The sequence below is a fragment of the Plasmodium gonderi genome (genome assembly GCF_002157705.1).
Source record: "Plasmodium gonderi DNA, contig: Chr09, whole genome shotgun sequence".
NCBI classification, from domain to species: Eukaryota; Apicomplexa; class Aconoidasida; order Haemosporida; family Plasmodiidae; genus Plasmodium; species Plasmodium gonderi.
In genome coordinates this window covers 56,510-77,707 of record NW_021628934.1, presented here as the reverse complement: position 1 = coordinate 77,707, position 21,198 = coordinate 56,510, and the positions used below count along the sequence as shown (strand labels likewise).

Sequence of the window (21,198 nt, the reverse complement as noted above, 5' to 3'; positions counted from 1 at the left end):
AAAAGAAAGAATTCATGCTGTAGTATATTGCCTATATATCCCAGTAGAATAACAAATACATCATTCAGTGAGCTACATTGATAAATGAATATATATATTATTTTATGCTCACCTTTCTCATTGCTGAATTTCTCATGTTAACGTTGGTTAAGATGAAGGCTAAAAATTTTTTTCTTAGAGATTCATTTGTTTCCATGGCATTTATTAGAAGTTCCGATAATATATTTTCACTCTACAACTTATTTTGAGAAAAACGCAAACAAAGAAGAAAAGCGAATTTACAAATATACAGCGTGAACTTTTAATAGTACCTTTTTAAAATACATACTATTTGTTTACGTTGAATATGTATTTATCATGTGTTTATTTAGTTTTGGCATGGTCCGTTTGTTTTATTACTCTGTGTTAACAGTGTAAGCTCATGCATAGGAGTAAAATATTAGAGTCCCCATTTGGTGACGCAAGCTTTAAATGAATAAAATGGTAAAGCAAAAAATAGAATCATCAGGCATAAACATTTAGAATAACAAATGTTATTAACGCGTTTCTAACTAGTTAATAACATAAAATAAATGCTTTCGTTTGTTACACTTAATCTATTATACCTTCAAATATAATGATGGATATTTTTTCATACGCTTGTTATTATAAAAACCATGATACAAAATCATGTTCGAGTATATGCAAGGATGTCATTTATGAAAAGATATACTTTCAAAATTTCATAATGAGAAAAAATCGATAAAACAGAAGCATAATTAATATGGATGGAATATGGGGATAATAATAAATTTTACCGCTTCCCAATTTTATGAACCTAAATAGTGTAATTTGCTTTTATATTACTTATTTTACTGCATATTGCTTAAAAATATAACAAAATAATGAGGGTCTATGCAATCACAGATTATTGAGGAACATTTATTTTTTGTAGAATAATGCTCATCCTCATAGACACAGTTTGCACTTTTTTATGTACAATGTAATTTTTTTCTACAATTTTATTCGAATGCTTTTAAAGAGGGAAAATGTAGAAAGGGTAGTCTTTTCAGGATGTCTTTTTTTCTTTTTTCTTTTTTTTTTGTAATGTTCATGTACTTCAGTTCGTAAGTTTTCGATTGTAAGGGGGATGGAATAATGGGAAGAAAAAAATTTATATAATTTTTTTTTTTTTTTTTTTTTTCGTTTAGTTCTTCCCATTTAGCTGTGTATAATAGTAGCTAAAGGAAATGCCTTTTCCTTTTACCTTGATAATGTTACAATGCATTTTTGCTTTTATACTTTTAAGGCATGTTTTTTGTAAAGTTATAAAAAACATGTTGACAAACATTTTCCATTTACATTTAAAAATTATGGAAAAAGATTAAATGGATTTAATTGCACCATGTTGTGGTGCCTATTTAAATGTTTAACCATATGTTATCAGTGTACATTCCCCTTCATAACCACACTTCTGTTGTCCGTGTAATTTCTCAATTATGGAACTTAAATTTTGATAATAATACTACAATAATGGTATTTTTCATATTGGTTAGGGGTATGCAGCAGGAAGAGCGTATACGTAAAATTGTTCTTATTTTTACATTTTTTTTTTAAAATAAATGGGTCAGAATTATTTAAAAAAAAAGTATCTTCAAACATTTGTTATAATCTATATGCGTGAATTAAAAAGAGTCAATTCTTTGAGGCCCTACCTCCTTTTTGCGCATTTCTTTAAATATGTTTATAGGTATATATTTTTAACACCATTTGTAATACATGTAATGTTGATGAAAAAAAGTGTAATGATTAATCATGTTTTACTTTAAAATTGTTAATGTTTTGCATTGCTGCACTTAGGGCTGCGTGTAAAAATGTAAAATTCTTCTATACTTTGTTACAACATTATCTTACTCCTAGAAGTGGATATGTGCATTATACTACAACACATCACATATTTTACGTGGGGTTTTATTTTGCCGTTTTATCATGTTTATTTTAATGTTTTGTGTGCCTATTTTATTGCTTGCAAAGCATGTAATGGATTATGTGAATAACACTATACATGATCAAATTCAGTTATTTTGTATATAAATATAAATACCCCTTTATTTCATGAATAACAACTGTTAAAGAAAAATTATCTCAAAGAGGTATATTTTTTTTTTTTTTTTTTTTGTTATGAAGGAAAAAAAATCCCATAAAAAAATAGAAAAATGTTGGTAAAATATGGTTTAATACGCATGATTTTTGTTATTTACACTCACATTTTTGGGTGATAATCGAAATACGAAAAATTGTTGCATTAAAAATTAAGAATCATAGCTAAAATGTAGTATTACGCGTGTTACATATATAAAAACGTGCACGTGGTTTAAAGGCAAGAATTGCATAAGCATATCTAGGAGCAAAATAATGTTGCATTGAAATTGAATAATGACCTCTTTGATATACTAGTGCATTTTTGCAATATATTATATGATGAAAAATATGGCATGGAAGTGTTTGCTTTTTTTTTTTTTTTTCTTTTTTTTTTTTTGTAATTATTTATATACCAACCTTCATATAACATTTTTTGCCAATTTTCGGGGATCCTCCCTTTTTACATGAAAATTACTTAATTAAAAATATTTTATTGTTTTTTAAACTATTCCTTAATATAAAATTTTTCCCCAAAATTGTATATAAAATAAAATTTTTTCTTTTCTGCGTATCGCATTAAAAGTTAAGAAAATTGTGCAAACAAAAAAAAAAAATACATTTTTGCAAGAATAGAGAAAGTAACTTTATTTTATATTCAGATAATATACATTCTTCAAATTTTTCGTAACACTTCGCAACATAAACAATAATTAACATTACAGCAAAATGGCAGCAGTTCCAGTGTCAGAATTAGCAGAATGCGAAAAGCAGGAACTTTTATGTACCTACGCAGCTTTAATATTACACGAAGAGAAGATGAGTATTACGAGTGAAAATATTCTGAAGCTAATAAAAAAGTCAAATAACACAGTGTTGCCGTACTTACCAATGCTTTTTGAGAAAGCTTTAAAGGGAAAGGATATTGAGTAAAAAACGAAATAAAATTAAAATAAAATAAGAGTATACGTGAATGAGCATTGCACATATATACATGCACCAACTTGTGTATAAAGGCATATATGTTTGTGGCAACTTAAATTCCATGTACACGAACTTTTGTGCCATTTTCCAATCACGCAAAACGTTTCGTATATGTTTTATTAGGTCACATGTTGTCTTTGTGTTAATCTCCACTCATGACACTGCACATGTGCACATATGCATAATTTAAGCGAAACTTTGTTATTATGCATCCAATATAAAGGCATCAAAAAAAAGGAATATGCATACATAAGATGCTATACACTACATGTGTATGAGTTGAATTCAAGTTTATTTTATTTTCGCACGTGAGTAACAATGATTTATTCCACTTTTAATTTTTAGGAGCTTATTAAGCAACTTAAGTGTTGGTGGAGGAGCACCTGCTGCAACTGCACAAGCGGCAGCCGATAAACCAAGTGATGATAAGAAAGAATCTAAAAAAGAAGAGAAAGTAGAAGAGGAGGAAGAAGAAGATGACTTAGGATTTTCACTTTTCGGTTAGATTTGTATAAAAGGAAAAAAAACAGAGACACATCGCATAGGTTTTATATATTTAAATGTAAGAGGGACCAATTGGGAAATTGCATTTAATGTACAAGTATTTTAAGGAATTAAGGAACGGAATTTTCATTAATTTGTTAAAGATTAAACCTATGGAGTAATTTAAATATATCGTTTAAATTTACATAAAACGTTTTTGTTTCACCTTTTTTTTTTTTTTTTTCATTTATATTTATTTTTTAAAATATGGACAAAAAAAAAAAAGAAAAAAAAAAAAAGTAGAATAACTTTCATTTAAATTGTGTAAAACGGAAAAACTTTTTATTGTGCATATAAATAAAAGGTTAATTTTTTTTGAAAAATACAAAATAAGTCATATGTAACAAAGTTTTAGCTGAAGGGTTGGATTGTGCAATATAATTCTGCACGAAAAAATATATCTCCACCAGACCCTGTTACTACATAGTTGTTATTTTACGTAAAGGTTAAAGAAAATTTATTGTACCTTTTAAGAATGGATCAACATGTGTGTATCTTATATATTTTACCTTTGTTCCCCTGATTTCCCCTTTGCATTATGAAGTTTATAGCATAAAATAAAAATTGGGGCTTACACCATAAGATTGATTGAAATTAATATGGCAACAACAAGTCCCCAATAATATCAATGCAAAAGTTACTTTCTGTTTTGAGGCTTAATCGACATAACGTCGGTGGCATGTTATTGTTATTTCGCGAAACGTGTAGAGTTAAATATACGATCACTAATGGGTGACTTATAAAATCATTCCAAAGGAAGAAGGTATATCGTTGTTCTTTCAACATTAAGATTCTTTCATGTTTTATTAATCTATTGAAAGAGAAAAAGAATGTAGTATTTCATAGCTTAATAGACAAATTACAACTTGAATAAAAAATTAAAATTCGTTAAGTTCCTTGAAAAAGTTCCACATATTCCAGTGGGCCAAAGCAATCGATAGATGAGAAAAAAAAAAAATCTATCATTTAAAAGGGGGAATAGGAAAATTATAAAAACGTATTGGGAAGTAGTTAGCTCGTGTATATATTTTATAAATATGTAATTTTAAAACGTGTATAACATTGGCTCAAACATCATTTTTATTTTGCTTAAAAAATTTTAATGTATAAAGAAAAATAAACTTTGTTAAATTTTGAACATTTTAAAATACGACACATTAAAAGAACGAGAAAATCGGAGAGGCAGTCGTAAATTTATAAGTTAGGAGAAATAAAAGGATATGCTACAAGGATGAAAATACACATTTTTGTTATTTGGCATATAAGAAAAAATAAATAAATAAAAATATATATTACAAATGTGAAATATTTTAACACTGTATATTTATCGGGAAATATTAAAAACCGGTACGTCAATGTAGCTCATTTTTTTATGGTAAAATGGCACATGTGAATAAAATGAAGATCTGCAAAATGATGTTCAGTCTTATTTTTGGCACACATGAATTAGACAAAAATGAGTAAACTAAAATGAGTGTAATCATTGTTTGGAGAGAATAAACCTTCGTTACAAACACCTGTAATGCGCATAGTGACACTTTCAAATGGTAAGCAAATTAAAGGAAAAATACAAACATATCATGGTGACCATGTTTTAATATATATTGTTAGCTAAAATAGGGTTACAAAATTGCTATTTAAAGGGGATATTGGGCATCAGAAATGAAGATAAAAACAAAATATACAGTGTGATTAAACAGATAAATAAATAATTATTATTATATAACTGCATGAGAAAAGCATTTAAATATTTTTTTCCCCATGTTATTTTATCTATTATCGAATGATATATCCTATTTGAACTGTGTCACTATGAAAATGATTGATTTTTAATTTTTTTTTCTATTTTTAAATGTAGACAGTTTTTTTTTAAACTTTACCTATTTGGTATAAAATGGCATGAAAAATCAAATTCAATAGGACAATATTTTTATCACATCCAAAAAATTAATATATGATTCTTCGTCCTACAGATATTTTTGTATAAAAATATAAAGGACAATGTTCATATTAAAAGTTAAGGGTATGATAACTTAATTAGATCAAAAACTGAAATCGTTTGGCTTACGAATGTTAATTTATGCAATAAAAAGGCGGAAATACTATAAAAATGTATGTGTCATTACGGACTGTCCAGAGTTTGTGACAAAAATTCAGTATAAATACAGTGAATTATAACATACCTAAATTACCGTTCTATATCGTAATTTATTGTACACAGTTTTAATATAGTGGTAAAAAAAAGCATGAAAAAAATTAACAAACAAAATGAATTAAAAATATTACTATATTTGTAGGAAAATATTATACATTTATGTAACCCTTGGTACGAGCAGAATGAAAAAGGTGCATGTAAAAATTACTTTCTATGTGGTTCATATTTCAAAAAAAAAAAAAAAAAGAAAAAAAAAAAGTAAGCAAGTAAATATAATTTTCACTGAGCAACTCGAAATCAAATGTGCATTTTTTTATTCAGCTGGATATATATATATATTTTTGTATTTTTTTTTTTTTTCTGATAATATCCACATATTCCTTGAGGGGGTCGTCTATTTAATTTGTGAAAAGGAAAAAATTATACCTACAACAAAGTACACACTATTTTAGCCAAAACTGCTGTCAAGAAGTTGAAAATAAGACTGTACAGGAAAATAATACATTTAGATATATTCCTAATTTGATATATGCATAAAATAAATAAATATAAGACAATGTCTATTTTGAAAGGGAGTACCTTTTCCATGATCAGAATAATATATATTTTAAAACATGTGACGAAAAAAAAAAAATAAAAAATGAAATGAGATGGAACAAAATAGTGTAGAATTCTTATATTTAATTTTGAATAGTTCTATATTACAAAATTAATATATGCTAAATATGCACACTTGATACGCATAAACTAGATTACTTTTAGATAATTTAAAGGGAGATTCCTATCTTTGCATTCTTTCTCTTATGATTTATTCTTTGATGCTTATGTATTCCTTGTCTATACTTCTACATTTATGTTGTTGTCCTTTAAGAATTACTATCACTATTATAACCAGAATCTTGAGATACATTATCAGGATTTTGTTGATTAATACCATTATATATCTTTTATGTGAAAAAGAAGAAAAAAAAATTTATTATGAATAAATTATTGGATAAAAAAAAGAAGATGTTTTAAATAAATGTAGTTATTGAGTGTAAGCTTTTCTTACAATTTTAACTATCACTATGGATGAGCATAATAAGAACACGTAAAGAAAAATACAAACGGAAAGTATAATGTAATACGTTTTCAAAGTATTTGTTTGATCCTCATTTGTGTCTTGAATGTCTGTGTCATTCAGTAATGTTCTTGTAGTTGTTGTAAGATTAATGAACTCCTTCTCATTCATTTTAAGTAAGTGTAATTTTTGCTTCTTTTTTATAATTTTTTTTTCTGTATATATTTGAATATAGCATGAACAAAAAATGTTTCTATAATTATGAAGTAATGCATGTATATATAATTAAGATCTGGGAATGTGAACTTAAAAGTATGTGAAACTAAATGGTAAAACATAAATGCTGGACAACTTTTATTTGCAAGGGATAAAACTGTTACCCTTTCGTTTCAAAATATTATTCTTGACTTGTGAAGCAAATAAAACATAATTTGTACCTGTTGGAAAAAAAAAAAAGGTTCGTTATAGGTTTTTAATTGTGCTAATATTTGTAATTATATGAACGTATATATATTTTACATATCTTTTTGATGAATTTATGAAGTAATAATGCTCATGGGATAATTTTAATCTTTTTAATGACTTTTTAAAATATGGAGATATATATTTCCAAGGATTCTTGGTGTTAACTAGACAAATAATTAACAGAATATAATAAAATCTCTTTTGTCAATACACAAGGACAGATTTAACAAGAAGTTTCTTTTTAAAATACGCAATGTTATAACAAGGAAATAGAATGTATGTATTTTGTGCAATTAGGAAACATAAAATTAGTTCTTTGAAGATATAAGGGTATATATATAGTTTTTTCAATTGTTTTAAAGGTTTAATGAACGTATTTATAAAAATGAAAAAAAAAAAAAAAATAAATAACACTATTTTCACAAGAATATTAGTGATGTTGATTAAATAAAGGTTGTTCGTCATTTTTATAAATAAACCTTTTAACAAAAAGTTTTTTTCTCTATTAAGTGTTAATAAAAATTTATATCCAAGAGCATATTCTGGATTTTAAGTCACTTCATTTACTTGCAATGTTGAAGTCGAGAATTTTTAAGCACAACATTTTTTTAAAACACATCTGTGAACGTAATGTGAAATAGACAAATACTAAAAATAAAAACCTTTTTTTTATTTCTTTGGTTGCTCTTTCGTCATATACGTGTATATGTATATGTGTCTGTATGCTTTATAGTGGTTCTTATTTTTGATGAATGCAGAATATTTTTTCAGATGCACGTTTTTCCTCCTACTAGTTTTAGCTATAGAAGGTTTTTCATATTTCACGCAACACAACTGATATTAGCTGAAAAAAACAACACAAAGCAAAACAGAACAGAACAAAAGAAAAATATTTTATGAATACATGAATTAATTTAAATAAATTACAATTTTTTAAAAATAGTAATTTTCTTTTTATTTACGATTTAATCTTTATGTACAACATGTTTTTTGTGATTTTGCTTTGAAAAATCATTTTCCTCAATTATGAGTATTCCATAAGTGGCATAAGAGAAAAAAAAAAAAGCCTCCTGAAAAAATAATACCTTGTCATTTTATTAAAAATGAACAAACTCTATCATTTGGATATTGGGAAATACATGTACAATGAACACATAATTGTCTTCAGTAAAAATGTATACATGTTTAACGCATATATATATCATTTTGCAAATTAATAAAAAAAAATTTCCACAGAACAAATAAGCGGTAAAAAAATAAACCACTAATAAATGGAGATCAATATTTTTTTTTTTTTTTTTTTTGGGAGTACTCAATCATGTAAAAAAATGAAATGAAGAAAATATTTTAACAAAAATATTCTTTATTTAAAGAGTTTTTTTTAGAAATACACATATTTTTAAAGAATTAATGTTATCAATTCACACAACGATAAAAGAGAAAGAACATCATACCATTACAAAATAATCCTAACAACAGACATGGCAATAAAGAATTAATTTTTTAACATGTGATTATATGTCTTTATTTTTGGAAAAAAATATATGTTATTTATGTAGCATAAAATGGAAAATACAAAAAAATGCACATGCTTTTCTTTATATGGAATAGGATGCATTTTCACTTCAGGTTTAATGATATAATAAAATAATGACGCTATTAGTACTAATAAACAGACAAAAATTGGTTAAAACACATTGGAGTTCATAATAAATGAGCTTCTCCATAATGTGGAATAAAAAATTGAAGAAATTCCTTCAATAAGGAAAGAAAACAAGAAAAGATATTTTATTGTAATGGATAATTTACAGTGATAATTACAATAAAGTTCAATTTTTTTTAAGACAAAATGAACACGTGTCAGATAAGAGAACAAAAAATTAAACATACAGAATAGTTCGATAATGAATTAATTAGAATATGAATGAGTATGATGAGGTATACTGATATTATGTATACTAACAATTCGTGTAAAAGGGCAAACGATATGATGAATTCAGCGTTTTAAAAAATATTCAACTGATCTAGGTTAACATATTTTTTTTTTTTTGCGAAAAAGACAATGTTATTTGAGTACCTATATTGTAGATTAAAATCGCAAAAGAAAAATGTTAAAGTTTATTTTCCCCACATATTGATTTTAAGAATATATATTATTTTAATTATACATACTTTGCATATATTTTTTTAATATTTTTTTTGAGAATCCCTTTTTTTTTTTTTTTTTTTTTTTTATATATATATATATATTTCACGTTAAAGATTAGTTTATAGTATATTTTATTAATTATTATTTATAATTTATTTTGAGTATAAGGTAACTTATTAGAACTTTATCCTCACTACATTTACACTATTTTATAGTTAGGTGTGCATAACAATTTTGTTATTTTCCACGGATAAATCAAGTGTTCCTAAATGTATTTTACTATTTAAGCGTTTAAGATTGTCATTTCCCGTTTGGCTTATAAGAAAGGTAGAATATATATTGAATAAAAGATATAAAATATTCCTAGTCCTTTTTAGCCCCTTTACAATGAATTCAAGTGCATAAGCTTTTCGTTTTTGAATGTAAAAAGGTTTCTTAAGAACAAATGTTTCATTTTTAATGCACAAATTAAGAAATTGCTTTCATTATAAAAAAAGATATTTAACACAATTACAAGTATATTGCCACTTTGAAGCAAGTACTTTTTTATTTACTAGAGATCAAATTATCAGAAAAAAAAAAAAAAAAAAAAAAAAAAATGCAAGTTTTCATCACACAATAAAAATTTAATTTGGGATGAAAGTATACACACTACATAAAATGTATCATAATTACAGCGTGTTTTAATATACTATAATTATATATTAAAAACAAACGAAAATTTAAATTCGATCATTATTTATTTTAAAACGCAAGAATTGGTTGACACTTGTTGTTAACGTTATGTGACGTCAACTCCTTTGCTACATTCATTTTATTATTTTTCCTCCACGAATATATCCACATGAATATGTCTTATTTTAGGAAATAAGCGTTAAATATACATGGTTCAAAAATAGGGGTTATAGAAATGCAGATAAAATGAAACATGAATAAAATTGAGAAAAAATAGCAGAGAAAAAAGGTAAAGAACAAAAGTGTACAGAAAAGAAGTGTAAAAAATGTTCTATTAATATATGCATATAGCTTTCATGAAATGTAAGGTAAGATGACCATTAATTTTTGCTCAATTATATGTATGTGCAAAATTTTATGGAAAGAATTTTAATTTTAATTGAGATAATATAGACTCTTACTACTTGTCAAACGTACATATAAAATTTATTTATAATGGGAACTTAACTATTTGCACATAGTTATTTCTTTTTTTATTATGTATTCTATGGATGAAACTAGAAGTGAGACAAAACAAAGTGTAACAAAATGAATACAGAAATTAGTTATCATTTTTATGACTAAGAATTTTGTAACGAATTTGTCCATAAGTTGAAACTATGTAACAGGATATGCATTATCACGCATATTTGAGAAGTTAACTGATCAAAATAGATAAAGTTTCGATCTTGTTTGCGATTAAAGTAGTGATGCTTATGTACTTTAATACATTGGGAAGTATTCAAATCCTACTAAATCGTAGTAAAATAAATTGCATATTTTTATATATATTGTAAATAATACAAATGACTGTGAAAAAAAAAAAAAAACGTTGTTATAAAGACTTATGCTTTGAGACCATATACATGTAGTTTTTTTATGAGTTTCTTCATTTTTCTCGCTGACAACTTGATAATTTTATGTGTTTATTTTTTCCACACATTACATTTGATTTAATGTTAAAATAAGTTTTTATCTGCTTTTGTTCGCATACAAATGAAGAATTTCCTAATGCATAAATTTAGCAGTATTTATACTGTGGAATGGATTAAACATATTTAAAATATTTAGAAGGTATGTTTAAGTAGTCCATAATGTAGAACAAAAAAAAAAAAAAAAAAGCAGAGGTATACATAAACAAATTGCAAAACATATTGCGTTGGTGTGGTAGGAAACTCGGATTGAGATATTAAAAAAATAACAAAAAAAACAATAAAAAAATAAAATTAATCGGTTGATATGTAAGGGTATGGATATGTAACACGTTTCAAATATAAAATAACAAGCAATTGCACATTTATATGGAATTTTTTTGTAGAAGAAACATTTCAAATGAATACATTATTCACTCCAATTTTTATTTCATACAAAAAAATGAACTTGAAGCAAATTTTTTTTATTAATCACTTTTATGAAAGAATAACTATAACTGCATCTTTTTATTTCTTCTATATATGTCAACGTAGTTCCAAATAGATATAATGTTATACCAAGACATAGAACCCGGAATTTGTCAAATATAGTACTATATATTACTCTTTAGTGAATTTTTTTCATCATGTCTTCTACCTCTTTATTGCAGAGATAAAGAATATGAGATAATTCTCAACAACGCAGCCAAATAGTAAACAATATTATTCTGCAATTCATGTTATTCTTTTAAGCAAGGAAAATGTAACTGAAGTGGAATAATAATCCACGCTAAAGGATAGTGAATGATTTATAATTTGCATTTGCTTAAACCATGTGTTGTTTTAATAAAAGTGATTATTAAATTGTCCTAATAAAATAAGAAAAAAAAATTGTTCTATATTTATGTGAATTCTTCAACATATTTCCTCTGAGAATTGTTAGAAAATTGAACAAAACAATTAACCTTTTTTTTTTTTTTTTCTTCTTCTACATTTAGAACATTCATAAGAATTCATACATATTTAAACAGTATTTATTGAATTAAAGAAAATTTCACAAAACTTCAACTTTTCACTTAATAAATATTTACTAACTTTTGATGCCCTGTTATGAACTTCAATACAGTTACCAAATTGAGATATTATTTATAAATATAAGCTCGCTATATATATCAATTTATGCTATTCCTATAAACAATAAGAAATTCGTACTGACAATCATCATCCATGTATATTATATGAAATATACATATAATTATCTTTCATAATATATTTATTGTGTAACATTTCTTATCTTTCCGTAACTTAAGAATAACATGTGGAATATATGCTTTCCCAATTGCTTTTACAATTTTGTAAGAATTCAATCCATATATTTTTTATTCTACCCAAAGCATTGAAAATACATTAAATCATCCTTCAACGTACACAAGTAAGACTTGAATCCAGGGACATTGTTAATAATTTCATTACATATAAAATTTAATATGAGATTCTGATATTCTATCTTTAATAGTTCCACAATGTGTTTATAATTACTTTATATATTTTACATTCCTCTTTGTAAATTCGATCATCAAATTTTGTGTACCAAAATGTATACCTAGTTGTAGAAATTTCATAAAATTAGGGGAAAATATATACTTCTATAAATCAAAACATTTGGATGCCCTTTAATTTTATTCTTGATATTTTGAATTTATTTTGGTTGTATTATCGTCATAGTTATATAATTAAAATTGATAAATCATGTAGGTGTAGAATGTTCGCAAATCTGAACACATGGATATATAATCATAACGTGTTTGTTGGACATCTGAATAATTTAAGAACCTTTTTTTTTTTTTTTATTCATATGTATTTTCATAAATTAGATTTGTACAATAAATATTTTTTTGTTAATTTTTATTACGTCATCATACACACATTTCCAATTAAATAGAATGTTTTATCATTATGTTTATATACAACTTCGTAATAATTGTGTTGCACATTGTTTACCATCCCACTTCATATTTACTAGTTATCAACTCCCTTGATGTCCTTAGAGTGTGAAGGGAAAATTATATATATATATTTACACATATATAATTTTTCCTTTATATTTTCCCTGTATTTTTGTTTCAAGCATTTCTTCTTTTTTTTTTTTTTTTTTTCTCTAACATACACTAATAAATTAAACGTTTGCACAAAATTTTCTAATACTAATACATACTACATACATATATATGTATGTATATACATATTTAATTTGTTTGTACTATTCCTTATTTGACCTAATTCCTTTATAATACACACCTTTTTTATGGGTTACTTAAGTGGAAAGTTCATTAGACATTTAGTATTTTACATTATTGTCTTTAATATAACCAAAGGAGTGTAATTATTAAAATTATCCTAATTCATCGATGCTACATAAGCACAAAATTATGCATTCTTATTTTATGTCTATTATTCATTATATAAATTTCTTTTTATTTGTATATTTTGCATTTTTTTGACGTTTACATTATAAATTGTAATATTACATATTTTCTTTGAATAAAATTAAAAATAATACATCATTTGTTTTATGATTAAAGTGATTTATAGATAGTTAATCTGAGGCTGTCTATTATTTTATGATAAACCTCATTTTGGTGTTGGATTATATCCCACAGTAAAATTATCATTTTTTGAACATTTACTTTGAAGTGCAGGAGTTTTATTTGACGAATTTTTTTTGTCCTTTTCCTTTTGGTCCTTTTTATTACCCTTATTGTTATCATTTTTTTTTTCTTTATTTTTCTCTTCGCTTTTCTCTTTCTCACCCTTTTTAACTCTTTGATTTGGTGCATTACAATCCGTGTCTTCCATTGAGTCTATTGATGATACTGAGTGTTCATCTATATTTTCTATGCACATTTCTTCTCCATGTTGTGTATATTGATAATAATATTCACAATTTGCATCCTGACAGCTGTAGTAATATGTTACGTTCGCTTTTTTAGATGGTGTACGCTAACATAGAAGTAAAAAATGTAAGACACATATAAAATATTTAAATATTTTAATAAAAACATAAATTACGTAATAAATTGTAGATTTTATTTTATAACATGGAATAGTTTTTGAAATGAAAGGTCTACGTACCGGATACATAATGTATATCGCTATAATTGTTACCAGAAAAAATACAACTAAAAGTAAAATGATTCTATTTACTTTTGAGCAATCAAATTTTGTACCTTTATTAATCAAGCATTTAATAAGATCAATAATACTTTCAACCATGCATTTTGTAATCTGAGCGATTTGTACGCCGGACATCAACCCAACCTTAGCTGCTTCTTTTGTAATGTTGACTGTTGTAGTACCATTAGACATTTGTTCACCTTGTACAGGTCGTGACACCGAATCCTCTGCATTTGCAACTGTAAATTGTAATATAAAAACATTATATACTCCTACTAATATTAATAAATTTGTTGTATCATTATAACGACGGATTTTTGATGAAAATTTTATTAAGTTAAATGGTAATTTTTTTTTGACTATGCTATGTCTACATTTTTTTAATACCTTTGCAATGTCTGTATATATACCTTTATTATTTAGGCATAAAATGTTACTCTTATAATATAGTTGTTTGTAACAAAATTCTTTATAACTTTGAAATTGCTTTTTTAGTTCCTTGTTACTATTCTTCATATTATTTTACCAATAGTATTGTAAAGAATAATACAATGATGGAAATTCTTTTTATACATTTCAACATATGTAGATCTCCCCTTGAAAGATAATAAAATTAATGAATAGTAAGATACTTTTCTGCTAATAGAAAAAAGAGCAAGGTAGCTTTCTCACCCGATTTGGTGATGTCTTTGCGTTCCTTTCACTCAGAATTAATTTCATTACATAATTGACTACGCTGGTGGATATATATAGGTCATTGCATTTGTTGTTTTCAGTGTAACTTCCACTTTACAAAGCGCATATCATTGATGGATTACAATTCGTTTTAACCAAACAGATATTAACGAAATAGTGTTTTTAATAATACGTAATTTTTTTTTTTTTACATTTTAATATTAATGAAAAAAATATATTCATTTTCTAATTGTCATTAATTTTTTTCAAAAGTTTAGTAGAAGATTAAAAATGAATTAGGAATGAATTTTATAAAGGTTAAGGGGAATAGAACACATATATTTATTATTTTGTATCGGTACTATAAAAAAAGTAATGCTCTATGTACACTTATGATTCTCCTTATGAGAAATGAGAAAGTAAATGAAATCCAAGTGATTGTTGAAAACAATTGGTTAAAATACAAAACAAGCGATAATTCTGCAATTCGTGCGCTTTTATTTTATTTTATTTTTTTTTAATTTACAGGAAACAAAAGAAAGTGACAAAAAAATAATAATAATTAAATAACCCCCTTTGATAAATAAATTAGGCAAATATTATATCTACATATAAATGGTAAGATCATTACTATGGTTTAGATTATTTCAAGTGTTGCTCATTTAATCATTATGGAATAGTGATCTAAAAGGGTAGCAAATTAAATAGGAATATAATTCTTTTAATAATGAAAAGGCAATTTAGAACTTGGTGCTTTAATGAGGGGGATAAAGAAGGAAGGATACTTCTTTGTTTTGTTATTTTTTTTATGAATTTTATATATCTGTATTTATCTATTAAATTATTCTAATAACTAACCTACCTATTAAAAAAGGAACAATTATATTAAAGTGCTTTTAAATAATTAAAACTAGTGTATTGTATGAAAAATACACGGTCCTTTAATTTGCAAGTTTTGAAATCCTCAGAAAATTATGTTAGGAGTAAAAGGGTTATTCGTTACGACTATAGGAATTTTATTATATGTGGATAAATGCTTTTTCTAAACCAGGAATTCATTAAATATTTATATATGTCACAGTATAACATTGTTTAAATTAAACCAAAGTTGTATTTAACTTTACTTAACCTGTTTTAAAATATTCAATTTTAAGAATTTGTAAATATATTTAGATCTATATTAAACTAATTTAAAATATAAAATATTTATCGAATTAAAGAATAGTTGGTAAAAGTGAAATTTTCTTTAATTAGAAAAAAAAGAATAAAATTTTAAATTATATTATGTTTATCGTTAGAAATATACAGAAGGTTGTTTTAATAAACTTTAGTTCTTTTTAGAACAATTCATTTTTCTCTGATTTAATTTTTTCCTGTTGTCGGTTTTTACAACTAATTCGAGTTCAATTATTTTTCACAGTTTGTACTTTTCTCTATCGTTTAAAGGATTATATAAAAAAAAAAAAAAATGCATAGAATGAATTAATAAAGAGCGATAATCATGAAATATACACAATTTTTATAAAGTAAAAATATGATGATAATTTTTAATAAAATTTTAATATTTCCTCAAATGAGATAATACCATTTTCAAATAAATTTGCACTTGGGTAAAGCATATTATTTGTTCTAAAGAATAAAAAAGTATAACCTGCTTATGTTGTATTTTTTACATATATTGAAGCTAGGTACACTACTAATGTATATAATTTTCATTTTATGTGCTCTTGAAAAAAGAAATTAGAAGATTAACAATGCAATAATTTGTATTCATTTTGACGTTTTATCTTTTGTTAATTTTCACAAAATTGAAGTAGTACTTAAAAAAAAATTATTATATACTACAAAATATTGCTAAAATGTAATATGATTTGAAAAACATATCAATAAAAATGTGTTAAATGGTTTCTTTTACAGCAGATTAGCTATATATTAGTGCTTATATATATAGAAGCATGAAACAATGGTATTTTATTTTAAGTACGTAAGTTACTTTCCTTAATAGATCTTAAGAACTTTTTCAATATGGGTAATTGAATCCTATGGGGAAAAAAAAATTAAAAATAGTGATTATATAAAATTAGAAGGAAATTATAGTATTCTATTAAATTTTAGTTGGAAAACAATGTTTAAACATGATTTTTATTGAACATCATTATAATATTCGATATTTATCTCTGTTTCTTATTTTTTTTATTTAAGTATGTTCGTTTTTACATATATTAGAATAATTTTAATTTTTTTACGTTTTTGCCTAATACTTTTATTGATTAAAAAAAAGTAAAATTGTTTTGATAAAAAAATGACTAAATTTTCAAAAGAAATGTGTTGTGTTAACATTTTTATTATAAAAAAAAAAAAAAGAAGCTGATTATATAATGAATATGTAATTTCTAATTTGAATTCAGTACCTTTACAATTACGTAGAGATATATCGAAAATGAATGAATTTGCGATTAACAACTTCATGGGTAGGATTTATTTTGTTGAAACAAAACATTATTGATTGTCAATATGTTACATACTACTGAGGTTTTGAAAATGTTCCTGTAAAATATTATACTATTTGAGTAAAAATGTTTCTTTTAAAGATAATGTTTTACATTGTTACTGAGGAGGGAAAGGAATTGTTATATATTTTGTGTGTAATTGTTATGTGCTATGAAAAATGTGTTGTTCGTTTACATTTTAATTGACAAGATTACGTGTTGAAAAAAATCATTAACCGTTTAAAATGTTATCCTTTTATCAGTTTTCATTCTTTGCCTTATTGTGTGATATAGAATTTCATCATTTAATGGCAATCCTATACAATTATATAAACAATCTTTTACTTTTTTTTATAAGCTAAGTTTTCATTTTATCTATGGAGACAGAGAAAATGAGTGTTATTTGTATGTAGATTATATTTACGACTGAAATTACTTTATAACATGAGTAATTATTTTTTGCAATTCATTATTATTTATTACAATGAGAAAATATGTCAATCAATGTTTTCTTTTATATGTTATCTTCTCTAAGCTTAAATTGTATTATTTTTGCTGCGTTCATTTTTTTAACTCGTCTTTGTAGAGCATACAGTAATGATTAAATTAGTTTGTTAAATAATAATTTAAGAAAATTTATAATGAAAGTATACTTAATTATTCTATGTCAATATTAATGAAATTTCATTATGGAAAATGCAATGTAACTTCAAATCACAGTAATAAAATAAGCAGATTAGTTTAAAATATTAAATACCATTATTTCTATTGATGGTATTGTAAATATAATTTCCTAATTACTAGACATTTATAATAAAACTCTCCGATTAATATAAAAGGGCTTTTGTCACAAATTTAAGAATTAAACCATTGGTTACAAAGAACACATGGAAATTTTTTCTCCTTTTTTAGTGATGATTAGTGAAGCAATAAATTAACAGTAAAACAGCAAATGTTTTAGATGAATAATATGTAGAAAAATATTATTCGATTGATTATATTTTAAAATTTAAAATTTCATTTGTCAAAAAGCATGGGGGAGAAGGGTATTAGGGTTGATGTTAGAATAAATTCTCTATCCATGAATCCGTACTGTAATTCTTAACATGTACATTATTCTGTTTAAAATTTATTGAGACTTTAATTGACATTACAAATCATTAGTTAAAGAATTAAGGAAATTTATTGATCTTCAACAAGCATGTTGAATGTTATGATGAACACTGAATATATAATTACATTTTATATCATAAAGAACAGCTTTTTAATACCCCTTCTTCAGTAGAAAAATATGGTACAATTAATTTAAAGAACAAAAATATGAATATTGTTGGGATGTTTAAAATATTCTATACATTTAGTCGTGGGTTAAGTTGATGAGTCAAGTATGGGAAGTGGAAAAGAAACATTTACGTTCCTTTAAAAAAAAAAAAAAAAAAAAAAAAAAAAAACGAATTTTATAATATAAAAAATTTCATTGAAAAATTTTACAATTATATTTTTAATCGTACTTGCATGTTATTACATATTTACAAATATGAGATGATGTTAGACGGTAAGAAAAATAAAAAAAACTAATACATAGATGATGCATATTCACACTTTGTTAAATAAGAAAAGTTTCAACAATTAATGGTACGGGAATGTTGGAATAGGTAAACCTGTAAGACATATGATAGGATGTGTAAAAAAAAAACAAATTAATGACAGTATTTATAAAATTATCATGTAAAATAATGCTTCGTGTAGATATACAAATTCAAGTCATATATTACAAATATTCACATAAATATAAGACCATAAAGGTTCTGTACATTTAAGCAAGAACAGTGAGGGAAAAAAAAAAAAAAAAAAAAACATACGTCTTCACTGTGGCACCGTAGCAAATAAATTTAGTCATAAATAACTAAATAAAAACATAATTACATTGATTGAATTTTTTTATTCGTTTTTCTTCTTTACAAATAAAACAAATATGACTTATGTAGAACAAATATTAAGAAAAAAAAAAAAAAAAGCTAAAGAGGAAAATTATATATAAAAATTGCAAGGTACCTATACATGTTAATGTATCAGTATTAAACACATTTTATTGGTATATAAAACTTTTTAGTGTACATGTTATTCCATTTTCTTTCAAGTAAAAAAAAATTATAAATTCCTGAATGAAACATTTTATTGATCAAAAGTTGGAAATGATCTTTTCCAGAATAATTATATGTTTCACTTATTTCAAATGAGGTAGGTGTTATCTTCTAGAAAACTGATTATCCTAATAAAGCTGACGTTTCTCACATAAATTTACACTATTATCTTTCATTTATAATATTACATAATTTCTGGATTTTTTGATGCATAATCTGATTAACTGAGAAATATATCGTAAGTACAAAGCTTTGTATTTCCTTGTATCAAATATCATGGAATGGCAACAGTGTTATGCGATAACATGTAAACTATAGACATACACCAAAATTTACTAATCAAAAGAAAAACTATTCATGAAAAAACAAATCAACATTTAATATTTTAATAAATGAATTTGTTATTTTATAATAAACTAAGTATATTTTTGAATATTAGTTTCAATAAAACCTTCGAAATATTTGGAAATTGTTATATTCACACTAAATGCAAATACGCCCTTTGTATTTACAAACTTAAATATTTATATTGGGTGGCATATACATTTTGTCCTATATATTTATATATTTTTTGTATATTCGACTCTAATGTTAATAACTCATTATTAATATTATTCATATTATATAACATAAGGAACATTTGAAATATTCAATTATTTCATTAAATTTAGTATTTCCATATTTCATATCTTTGTTTTTTTGCTAAAATCCCCTTTTAATTATAGTAACTTATATCTCATTACTTTTTTATACACTATAAATGGATATTAAATATATGGGATTAATTTACATGAATTATATGCGTGTATGGTATGCATGTATGCATATTTTAAATCTTTTTCCCCCACATTTTATATTTACAACGTATATAATTAATTTAATTCATTTAACAATGTTGTCTTCTTTTTTCAATTTATACCCCTTTTATAGACCTACGACATATGCTATGTATTCTATTTCTGTGTTGATCTATAACACTGCAAATTCGTCACATAATTATTAACTCAATTAGGGGAATGGCACAACAGTCATATTTTCTTTTTGTACTGCTTAAGGTATATTTGCACATACTATATAATATACCTAATGATTATCTAAAGTTTCTAAACCTGATACTATTATTTAATATTTTCACATTTTACATCCTTCTAAATGAATAAATAGAAATATAAGTAAAAAATAGTTCCATTATTTGTCGTTATCTTATACTTGCATTCATACATTCATTAATTAAACCTCGTCTTCTTCAATTGGACTGTTGTACAAAATTTAAAAAAATTTAGATAAAAGAAATATCAGAATTAATACTTTACATATCCAACTGTTTTATCTTTAATTTTATGGAGAAAAAAAAACAATAAAATTTTATCTATAACAAAATGGTCCTACTTAAAGAGACAATAATTTATTACTCGTTAATCACTTGTTAATCAAATATTATCGTTTTCATGTAAAATTTCGCAGTGTTTTATTTTAATTTTGTTTTATTTTATTATTATTTTATTTTATTTTTTTAATTAAATTTTAATAAAATGTATATGGTATTTCCTTTACATTAAATTAGCATAAATACATAAATAGTGTTATAATAACTTTGGGGGGGGTTCTTATAATATA

General features: G+C 24.5%; 2 protein-coding genes across 2 annotated transcripts; one reads left to right on the top strand and one right to left on the bottom strand.

Moving 5' to 3' along the window:
• Nucleotides 1-2,847: 2,847 nt before the first annotated feature.
• Nucleotides 2,848-3,607, top strand: PGO_090070 (60S acidic ribosomal protein P1; the record flags this gene model as incomplete). Its single annotated transcript, XM_028687599.1, has 2 exons — nt 2,848-3,047; nt 3,448-3,607. The coding sequence occupies 2 exons, from the start codon at nt 2,848-2,850 to the stop codon at nt 3,605-3,607; spliced, it is 360 nt and encodes a 119-aa protein (XP_028543400.1).
• Nucleotides 3,608-13,730: 10,123 nt separating this feature from the next.
• PGO_090060 (hypothetical protein) lies at nt 13,731-14,789 on the bottom strand (the record flags this gene model as incomplete). Its single annotated transcript, XM_028687598.1, has 2 exons — nt 13,731-14,099; nt 14,304-14,789. The coding sequence occupies 2 exons, from the start codon at nt 14,787-14,789 to the stop codon at nt 13,731-13,733; spliced, it is 855 nt and encodes a 284-aa protein (XP_028543399.1).
• Nucleotides 14,790-21,198: the final 6,409 nt, after the last annotated feature.